Source organism: Chelon labrosus (genome assembly GCF_963514085.1).
Source record: "Chelon labrosus genome assembly, chromosome: 4".
Classification (NCBI taxonomy): domain Eukaryota; kingdom Metazoa; phylum Chordata; class Actinopteri; order Mugiliformes; family Mugilidae; genus Chelon; species Chelon labrosus.
In genome coordinates this window covers 13756371-13767915 of record NC_140340.1, presented here as the reverse complement: position 1 = coordinate 13767915, position 11545 = coordinate 13756371, and the positions used below count along the sequence as shown (strand labels likewise).

At 40.5% G+C, this 11545-nt stretch overlaps 1 protein-coding gene across 1 annotated transcript; it reads left to right on the top strand.

Moving 5' to 3' along the window:
• Nucleotides 1-1301: 1301 nt before the first annotated feature.
• On the top strand, nt 1302-11286 carry slc6a1b (solute carrier family 6 member 1b). Its single transcript, XM_084543564.1, has 14 exons — nt 1302-1560; nt 1860-1991; nt 2250-2350; nt 2792-2901; nt 3389-3521; nt 4285-4419; nt 5060-5163; nt 5682-5806; nt 6271-6383; nt 6615-6746; nt 8636-8738; nt 8870-8970; nt 9301-9468; nt 10957-11286. The coding sequence occupies exons 1-14, from the start codon at nt 1314-1316 to the stop codon at nt 11068-11070; spliced, it is 1818 nt and encodes a 605-aa protein (XP_084399690.1). The 5' UTR covers nt 1302-1313; the 3' UTR covers nt 11071-11286.
• Nucleotides 11287-11545: the final 259 nt, after the last annotated feature.

Sequence of the window (11545 nt, the reverse complement as noted above, 5' to 3'; positions counted from 1 at the left end):
AAATAAAATAAAATGAACTGCTGTCAAATTTTCTTGTGACTGTCTGCCTCAAGAAAACCAGCTGACCGATGCAAAACGACAATTTAACCTGGAATCTTATTAACGTTTTTTGCTATAAAATGCATGTCTTAGCGATATATATATATAAAAAGATTTACTATACCCTCTTACTCTGAATGTAACCGTCTTGCATATCCCTCATCGCAATTACGAAACAGGTGATGGGGAGCACAGGCAGCGCGCTTCGTGTTAAATCCGCTTGTATTTCAACCGACGTTTATTTTTGCATTCAAAAAAGTTCTTTAAAAATAAAATTAAAAAAAATAACGCACATTTTTTAAAGCAGATGCATTCTAAAGTGGTGTTTTAAAAATGTTATCTAAAGTCGTGTGTAATTGCCCACACTAATTAAGTGGCGAGTTGAATGACTATGAAATATCGCAGCACTGACTTGTGGATATTTGAAGAAAATGTCTACTGGAGTTGCAAACTCCAGTGAGTTATTAACCTCTCCAGGTGATTTGTTAGACCTCGTCGCGTCTGACTCCTAAATGTGTTTAATTGCTCCTCTCTTGTGCGGGAGCAGTGGGAAGTGGGCCATTGAATTTAGAGCATAATGAATCAAGGACGAGAGCAGGCTCTAAATTTCCGCTAACATGGATTCACTCCAGGCAATTAAAAGTGATTCTTATTGCACGAGAAGTCTTTATTTGATCCCGTGGGGTTCACGGATCGTGGGACAGATTATTTTTTTCTCTTTACCCCTGAAGAAATTTCATGGAAAACGCAAAATGGACACATATGTTTCAATGTCATTAAACTGTCATCTTTTTTCTTTTCTTTTTTTTTTGTAATTGAGTGAACACTGAGTCCAGGCTAACACAAAATAGAAAGAAAATTTTGGTCATATGTTTAATCTTTTTTCTTCTTCCAGAAAACAGCAGAAAATAATTATTCCACGTTCAATAGCTTTCTTCAATAATGTTAATAACCTAAACAACTGAGGCAGAATTTAGGTACGCAGCTCAGTTCATCATTAATAGGACATATTTCACTGAAGTTAATTTGGATGTAGCTCATCTAATTTTGGTCTTTTTTTTTCTGTGAAATTTTAACTGTTCATTTTTATGTTTCCAGGGTCGCTTGGCCGTTACTGAGGTGCATCTGCGTCTGATCCTGCTCACTCACAGCAGCCCGTCTTTACTCGGCTCTTCTCTGGGAACTTGGAGTACGGATAAGCAGCTGTCTGTCTGGATTGGTGCTGAAACCTTCTCTTCTTCACTGGTCAGGACTATCCAACATACATCGTGACCATGGCTACCAACGGGACCAAAGCCTCGGACGGACACGTCTTAACGGAGACGGTGAATGACGCGCCCACCACCACGCCAAACGACAAACCCAAAACCTTGGTGGTGAAAGTGCAGAAGACCAATAAGGACATACCCGAGAGAGAGACGTGGGGTGGGAAATTTGACTTTCTTCTCTCTTGTGTGGGATACGCAATCGGACTCGGGAATGTCTGGAGATTTCCTTACCTATGTGGAAAAAACGGCGGAGGTAATGAGGAATTCTTGGCAATTTTCAGTTTATCCATAAACCAAAAGGAGTGCAAAGGTCTCGACATCAAACCGTGACAGTTTGCCCCTGGATGTTTTAAATTCTAGTATATATTAAGAGTATTTCCCCATAGTCATAGTCGTGCGTAAATGCGCACAAGCGAATGCCTGTGCCGTGATCTGGGGAGCAGTCTAAAACTAAACACTCATTCTACCAAATATCATAATGGATTATGTTGAACATCAGTAGTATATGGTTTGCCTTCACTTACACACTTTTACTTGTCACTTCTCATTCAGGGGCCTTCTTGATTCCCTACTTTTTGACCCTCATATTTGCTGGCATGCCCTTGTTCTTTCTGGAGACGGCTCTTGGTCAGTACACCTCTATTGGAGGTCTTGGAGTATGGAAGCTGGCTCCAGTGTTCAAAGGTAAACAATATTTTACGGTATTCTTAAGGCCCCAAACTCTGTTTTTCTGTGTTGACTGGCTGCTTCATAAAGGCCAGGATGAAAAACAGGCATATGCAAAGTCAGAACTTTGGTTTCTTTGTTATTATGTAATGCTCTGAAACCGTTGCTTACACATTTTATTATTCTCATTTTATTGCAACACATAAATCAGCACAATTTAACATGATGCCTGTATTCTTTGTTTTGTTCTATTGTTTTTTGTTTTGTTTTTTTCAGGTGTGGGCCTGGCTGCTGCTGTTCTGTCCTTTTGGCTCAATATCTATTACATTGTTATCATTTCCTGGGCTATTTACTATCTGTACAACTCATTCACTGCTGTGAGTATTTTGCATTTAAAACCCAACTCATCAGTCATAAATATTAGATATACCTTTCAAAAATTGAGGGATCTTGATTTCTTACTGATTTTCTTTTCACACAAAGCACAGTTGTTGTATTTATTGTGTATCTACTCATTTAGTAATGTGGCAGCCTCTATTTGCCAGTGTCTCTTATATAAGTCTATATAGCCTTTAACACAGTATGACATTTATTACTTCCTTTCCCACATAATTAGGGCTTTACACAAGGTATTGATAAATGCATTTGGCAATGAGGCATTCAGTCTTCTGAGAAAAGCATGAAATCTCAATGTCCCGAATGAGTATCATGGTCTTGGCTGCTCGACAGCCAGAGAGAATGGGATTCGGCAGTGGGAGAGTGGTTCAAGTAAAAAGAGCTGTGTGTGTCTGTGTGTGTGGTTTTTCTTGGATTTTCAGGATCTGCCATGGCAGACGTGTGGAAATCCCTGGAACACAGACCGCTGCTACACTAACTACAGCCTCCCAGACACCAGGAACCTCACCAGCGCCGTGGTGGAGTTCTGGGAGTAAGCTGGACGTCTGAGTCTGTTTAGATCAAAAGGATACTTCTATGTTGTGAAGAGATTTCTGTTACACAGTAACATCATCCTCCCTGCTGTGCATGATGAAGGGTCAAATCAAGGGTCAGAGTCTGATATGCCCGTTTGCATGTGATGATTCAATGGCTCACCAAACCCTTTAATAGCCACATGCCCCAGGACACCACTAGTACATATAATGTGCACACGCAATAAATAGCCTGAAACAAAATTAAGAAAAAATTGATGGAAGAGAAAACTAGCATGCAGACATGCATGCATACAAGCACGACATCCCATCATTGTGGTGCCTTTAAAAAGCTTTAGGGGTGAGAAAAGAAAGCCACAGATTGGCTCTTTGTGGATATCCAGACACGTGTATGTATATTTGTGCGTGAACCCATGTGTGTTACATGTATGAGATCGAGGATGCCCTTGTGTGATGTAGTAAGACTACTCTACTCATTCCCTGCAGACGCAACATGCATCAGCTGACCGATGGTCTGGAGAAGCCTGGGGAGGTCAGGATCCCACTGGCTATCACCCTTGCTATTGCATGGGTACTCGTCTATTTCTGTATCTGGAAGGGGGTCAGCTGGACTGGCAAAGTAAGTAAGAAAAGGTACAAAGACATGAACAAGGCACAGAAGAAAGAAAAATGTGCTATGAATTGTAGATTTAAGATGCTTACTGTCATAGAACTGGTACAAGGAAGCATTTGATTATTGTCCAATTAAAATCATTTCTGATAACATAACATTACTGTAATCATTTATTTCCACATTTTAAGCTGTTTATTAGTATTGGCTTAATTTTTAACAGTTTACCGAGGTTTACTGCCATGAAATAATTACGAAAAACATATAAAACAACTGATTTAATTAACAGTAAAATGTAGTACTCATGCAATATTTAACATGCAATCCAAATCACCCTGTGTACTATGAGCACCTACATGTTTCACAATGGGGAACTTGGGTGATTTAGAAATATCCTCTTCACACTGAGGTCCTATTTGCTTTTTATATCAGTTTCTGATTATTTTTTTTCTGTATGGCAAAGAAAGTTTTGTTTTATAGCAGAGCCTCTGCCGGTTCATTTCTTATTTCATAGATTTTATCGTGACTGACATGAATAGTGTTGACTAGTGTTGATAGCACAGGGCGGAATTAGTTCAGATAAGGAGTGAAATAGTGCACGCTGGGAGTGTGCTGAACCCAGCCATTCTGGGGCCATCTTGCCTCTAGGGAATGGCTGACTAGGGCACTGTGCTGTGCTGTGCTGCAGGGGTGGTGCCACAGTAACACATTTACATGCAATAATAGCTGATAGTTATGATGGTATTTCTAACAACAGTTCTGTGTCCCATAGGTGGTGTATTTCTCGGCCACATACCCTTACTTTATGCTGTTCATCCTGTTTTGCCGAGGCATCTCTCTACCTGGTGCCATTGATGGAATCCGCTTCTATATCACACCGGACTTTGAAAAACTTAAGCAGTCTGAGGTATGCTCTCTACTCTCTCTTTCTGTAGGCCACGTTTCTTTTAAAGAAGATCAGCAGCATATGTTGAGAATAAACTGAGCACAACAGGAATTTCTTTTGGCTTTTTGGGGCCAAAGTATCACAGGCTGTTTACAGGATCCACAGTTGGATGCTGGTATCAAACGGTAGAAAGGATATGTATCAGCTCACAGGTACAAACACGTCACTATCAGTAGTTGTGTAGATAAGATGAGGTTAGAATGGCATGCAGTGGTAACAAAGTGAAAGGGATAGGACCAAGGGCTTCAAAACAGCAAATGCAGCTTGCGTTTTGTCAAAGCTTTGCAAGAAGCAAGATACATTTATCCAAAACACAAGCTGAAACAAGGGCAACTGGACTTGAAGCTTCTTCAAGACAAAACTTCTTGGATGGGTCTACAAGTCCAGTTGCCCTTGTTTCAGATCATTATTTGGATAAATCATGACCTACAGGACTTCACCAAGATACATTTATGCACATGCCTTCAACTAGTCAGCTAGGTGCATTGGTTTGAAGTAATAAAATGGCTCATAGAAGCAGCAGAGACATGTCTACCTACCATCAGCCTCACACAAGCTACATTTTTTGGTTTCCTGAACATCTTTTTTTTCTGTGTGTCAGGTGTGGCTTGATGCTGCCACTCAGATCTTCTTTTCGTACGGGCTAGGATTAGGCTCTCTGATTGCTCTTGGCAGCTACAATACTTTCCACAATAACGTTTACAGGTAGGTGATTAAAAATATATTGCATTACAGGTACATTTACCTTATGAATTAGACTTGTTCAGATGTAATTTTTCTGTCTAGTGCTCACATTTAAGGACTTGGGGTTGTCTTTGTTTTTTGTGACAACATAGCGTCTGCTGTACCTTCTATCTTGGGACCACCTGAGCCTTCACTTGTATCAGTAGAATGATTATTTTGGTTGTATCCTGCAATTTATACTCATAGGTAGGGGACATTTAATGTTCCTTAGCCATTGTCACTTTGTAGGGCAAACACTGGTCACCAGCACAATTTATGTGCTCCTTTTAACTGTGGTAAAATTGCTAGAATTCACTGCTATTTTAAAAGAACGGGTCAATATGAATGTAATCAGCTGTGCCATGCTACGGCAGGATGCAAAATTGCTTTCCACCTTTCCCGTCCCTTCCCCCCACGGCTCTCGACAATGTGTGACGGGTTGATAAGGAATTGATACAGGCGTGACAATGGCTGCCTCGTGCTTTGTCTCTCCCCTACAGAGATTCTGTCATTGTCTGCTGCATCAACTCCTTCACCAGTATGTTCGCGGGCTTTGTCATCTTCTCTATCGTGGGATTCATGGCCAATGTAACAAAGAGACCCATCGCTGATGTGGCAGCCTCAGGTAATTGCAATCAATGTTGAAACTCGATAGTGACAATAGGCGCAAGCAAGAGATAGCACGGCCGCAACAACTGTGCAAAAATCAAGACTGAAAACGCTCGATGTGTTATGTTTCCAGTCAGAAAGAAAGGGAGGAAAGTTTTTCTTTGGCACTGTATGTGAGAGCAGATTTCTGAGTATTGGAAGAGAAAAATTGTTGTTATTTTGCCAAACTCTGTCCTTCGCAAATACTATAGTTTGATGTTCACTTTGCCTTTTTCTCTCAAAAACACTTCAGACTTTGTATCTTTGCTCCAGTATTAGTTTCTCTAACCTCTAGTTTCATAAAAGTAGATTACATATGGTCAAATGGCAGGCATCAGACTTTAAATTAACTTCTGTGGTCATAACCACACAAAGGATGGTTCATAAGTGCCCCACTGTAAATGATGAGTCATAATGTCTATAATGTTTCTCATTCATCAGGACCTGGTCTGGCGTTTTTGGCGTATCCCGAGGCCGTTACCCAGCTTCCAATCTCTCCTCTCTGGGCCATACTCTTTTTCTCCATGCTGCTGATGCTGGGAATTGACAGCCAGGTAACAAATGTGGCCTGGTGTTCGGACTGTAGCAGTACATTCAAGACATAATCACCTATAAACTCTATAAACCTATAAAAATGATTGCCAGATCTAAAGTCCTTCATAGTGAGGAAAAACGTTCCTTTAACTGCAATGTACAGTAATAAATTCATGTCAAGTCATTTTACTTGAGCTCTAAACCTGTGCATTAAATAACACAGTTTCCACATGACTCTGCAATCTCTCCAGTTCTGCACCGTCGAAGGCTTCATCACTGCACTGGTTGATGAATTCCCCCATGTCCTCCGAAAACGCAGAGAAATCTTCATTGCAGTTGTCTGCCTCGTGTCTTATATCATTGGCCTATCCAACATCACACAGGTAAATAAGATTATCTACCAAACTCTCTGTGACTAACAACGGTCAGATTTATTTACAAGGCTTGTATCAGACGACATATTCAGGTGAATACTGTGTCTGCATTTGTTTGCCTTTGGCTTTGTAACTGTATAATATAATTCTCCACAGGCGTCTAGCTGTTTTCTCACAGGCCAGTGGTAGTTTGACCTCAGCAGCTGACCCAGTAAGCTGCAAGATTGTTTGCTCAGCTTGCCAAGGTCCTCACAAGAAATCCGAAAGGCCTCTGAGCAAAAAGATTATGGGGTCATGCTAGGTTCTCCTGAGACTTTTGTGCCTAACCGAAGTAGTTCAGGTCGTTCAGCTTCATGTTCTGGTCTGCAAACATGACCCCACATGAAACAGGTTCACCACTATGATTTTGGTCCCTTTCTCTCTATCTGCTGGAACCAAAGGATTACAACATGATCACTTAGTTTGTCCGGTCACTTGTTCAACCTTCCAACGCAGCAAGATGTCTCAGCGCCTACTGACCAGGTTGACACGCAATGGAGTATTGTTATTAACGGTTTCATTTTTTATAGAATCATTTTGGAAACCACCTGAGCTGCTGTCCTGCACCATCGCCCAGTGTACAAACAATGAATTGTAAATTAAACTGACTTTGTAGAGAGGTGCTTATTATCTTTTTTTAGCGCCACAATTTGAAAAGAACCTGAATACTGCCTGAGCTCCGAATATTGATCAGCATATTCCTTCTCCTCAGAGGATAAGCCTTATTGCAAGCCTTATTATGCAAAAATCTGCCTTTGTGCACAGAATATCCGCTGATTTAATTTTCTGAGCACATTAATTGTTTCCACTGACCCCACATTCTCTTATATAGTCACATGCTCAGGACAGGAATAGTCTACAAATGTGATGCGCACGCTTCTCATTCAGCAAACAATTTTTAGTGTTTTTTTTTTTTTGTTGTTTTTTTTATTCTTTTTGAACAGACAAGAGAGTAAATGAGTTTTGTAGTCCAAATTTAAAAGAGGGTAAAACACACCGCAGTACTTTTTAAAGCTGTTATTTTTAGGCTTTGGAAAACTCCTATCACTGTATCCAATCATTACGATTCTACTGAATGCAATGTAATTTAAAATCTAAGTTTGTTTAATGTGTGCAGCCATCTATTGAAATATGAATTAGAATCGTTTACTAATTGTATTTATCTATAATCCTTTACTTATATGGGGTTAAAACGTGGGTTTAAACGTGGTTCTGTCCTCTATTGTTATTGCTTTGTTACTGTTGACTACTTCAACCTCATCACATAACACACATAAGCTTGTTGACATAAACGTTTTGTATAACTCCAGTTTTTGTCATTTTAAACTGAGAAAAATGGCTACTGTTGCGTCCATCTTGTGACACCCATGTCTTTTTCTGTTGCAACAATACAAACCGATCAGCCGCAGTCTGGAGTCATGAATGTACGGCAGTAGTTTGAAGCAAAAGTAGAAACTTGTCTCTTTTCTTGAAGGCTAAAAATGACAATATCACCAAAAGCAAAGGTCATGTTAAACACTTGAAAGCTCTGAATTGTCCCTCCTTTCCGGCCAGACCGGATTACCAATAGATGACTTTAACACCGCTGTTTGAATAAGGTTGTTGTTGCTGGCAGGATTAAAAATATAAGACTAGGACTGGACAAACTGAAGATCGTCTTGAGTTGGTTCCACATGAAGTCGCAGATTCTGTCCTAACAAATGAGACACTGAGTCACTAACCCTCACCAGCCTCAGCCGCTGGTGCTCTCGCTGTCGTTCCACTTGACCAACTTGCTACTGTCCTGCACACTCATGTAACTGCTTGTTCTCCCTTCTCCATTATCCATCTTATCTTTTCTCTCATTTCTTTGTTTGCAGGGTGGACTGTATGTGTTTAAACTGTTTGACTACTACTCAGCTAGTGGGATGTCCCTGCTCTTCCTGGTCTTCTTTGAGTGCATCTCAATTTCGTGGTTCTATGGTGAGCCGCACTCAACTGCATGTCTCAGCGATATTGTTAAGGATATTGTTTCCCTCAGATGAGAAACATATATGAGATTTAATAAATTATGGACAGATGTGGGATTAACTGTGCTTAATTTCTGGTTCCAGGTGTGAACAAATTCTATGACAACATCGAGGAAATGGTTGGCTACAGGCCCTGTCTCTGGTGGAAGGCCTGCTGGGTTGTTTTCACTCCGCTCATTGTGGCTGTAAGTGTTATCTGCGGGTAACATAAGTGCTGTAATCAATCATCTATCAAACACCAATGGGAAAAATAATAATACTCCATCAGGGTTAATAGCCTACTTAGACTCATGAGTTCCCTGGTGAAGGCACCATATATAGGAGGAATCATTATGAGCAAACCGTTCCCGTGATTTGCCTCTTTCTCTGTCACCGTAGTATGATGGTTGCTTAGCAGTCTAATTCCTTTTTCAGCTGTGCAGTTGTTGTTTTTTTGTTGTTGTTTGCATTGAAAATGTCTGTAAGGCTAAAAATGAAGAGGCTGACATCTATACTTTTATCTCTCTCGTGTCCAGGGAGTCTTCTTGTTCAGTGCAGTGCAGATGGTTCCCCTCACTTTGGGTGACTATGTGTTCCCATCCTGGGGTCAGGGGGTCGGCTGGTGCATGGCCCTCTCCTCCATGATTCTCATCCCTGGCTACATGGGCTACATGTTCCTCACACTCAAAGGCACATACAAAGAGGTAAGACCGTATTACTAGATATTAATGAATGAATGAATGACCGACTTTTAGCTGCATGTTTTATTAAGTAATATATACTTGCTTTGCACCACAAGATTATTTCTTATTTGATAAAGAAAGCAAGCTACAAAATGCTTAAAGATGCATAAAGGGAATGTTATTCCTCTTTCCAAATATTGGTCAAGTATATAAAGAATAAGTATGCTTTGACGAAGTATAGCCACAGATTTCCGAGAACATGCACATCACTGTACCCATCTTCGGGCATTTCACACATCCATTAGCTGATTTGAGTTTTAATCTGCAGTCCGCAGCGTGTTGAGAGTTTAAAGTGGATTATTTGGTATGGAAGACTTTTTTTTTTTTTCTCGAGCCATACTTATTACTTACAGCTTGACAGCATGTACCGCAATGTTGCTTTCTGGGGGTATCACTGTTTGGTGTGGTGATAATCTATAATGCAACACACGAGTCCAGATGATTTTACAGAAAATACTTATTTCGGTTATTTAGGGAAGCTTTGATGAAACCAGAATCCATTTCATTTTCAACAATTATACAATGTAAAGTAATACCTGAGATTTGTGTTTACATTCAGCACCCAGAGGATACTTCTTGTTCTGTGCACTGCGTGGTAATGGCTTTGAAATGAGCAAACACACAGGCATGCTGGGTAAAGGCACATTGAACTGTAGAACAGCAGAACAGCGATAAAAGGATTAGTAAAACTGAATTCTTCATTAGCTCAGTTAAACAATTTCTGATGGCTTTTTGCTCCAACAGCCACTGAGTTCTCAGTGAATTTCACCCATCTGTATGCATCACAATAGCGCAGTGCATCTTTATTGACCTGATGATCCTAATCAATGGCAGATAACACCTATTCCGGCGCAGCATTTACATTAAGAGCTTTTTGATTTGCAGCCATCCACCAGAGTGCTGGATAACAAGCCTGCATCTATACAGTCCCTAGCGACAGACATAGCTTTATAGCCGCCGCTGACAGAATAAATGGGCCATAATTGCAGGCAGTGCAACAGAGGCTATCAGAGGCGATGTGCAGGTGTCAAATCTTGCAGTACCAGCTGATGGCTGATTGTCTAATTGTAGCAATCAGCCAGCTGATTAGTGCTCTGCACCCAGGCGGACGCTTAGTTTCACAAACACTCTGCTTACTACAGGGCCGAGTCCAACACTATCCATAGCTGAGAACATTTGGAAGTTTGGGAAGTCTTGCAGATTGATGCTTTGTTTGTAATATTTCATATTGCCTTATTTCGCACAGGGAGTCCTGCATTCATCAAGCTTACAATTGTGTAACTGGTGTGTTTGAGCCTATGAGTTTCATCACAAACTTCCAGGCTTTCAGTCCTATTTAGCTCTTTAGTCCTTAATCCTAACAGTATAAGGCAATTCTTTATTCTAAAACCATCTGTAAGTTTGTTTTTAGCTGTCTTATATTAGCTGTGTCACTGATCCTCTTCTCAGCGTCTGCGGATGATGATCAAGCCCGTGGTACTGGTGAAGGGTCAGGAAAACGGCCCGGACCAGCAGACAGAAAACCAGAATCAGAACCCTGCCAACGAGGAAGCCTACATCTAAAAAGCTCTGCCTGTCTCTCGGTCTCTCCTGACGGCCAGACTGGCGCTTCACTGCAGAAGAAACGTAATCAAGGTTGGGAACAACCACTAGACTTTTATGTCTGCTTTTATTCACCTACCTCCTGGGGACACGTGAAACCAACCTGATTACACAGTTATTTTTAGGGGGTTTTCTGTTTGTTCATTTGTATAATACAGAGTTATAAAACGAAAAACAAATTACCCAGCAAAGTTGTTGTGATATTATGACTTTCATTATGCAAAAAAGTTAGTCTTTTAGAAAAGGAAATGTGACTTAGGAAATTACTGTACATTGAATATGTATAATTTAAATTTGGAGGCCCATGTTGATTCAATAGTATTGTGCTTTGAAGATATTAATTAATCTACTAAACTCCAGTTACTGTACAAAGAAAAATATTGGTAAAAGGCCTTTTGCTTGTACATGAAATAAATACATTAAAGTAAAAGCAGTG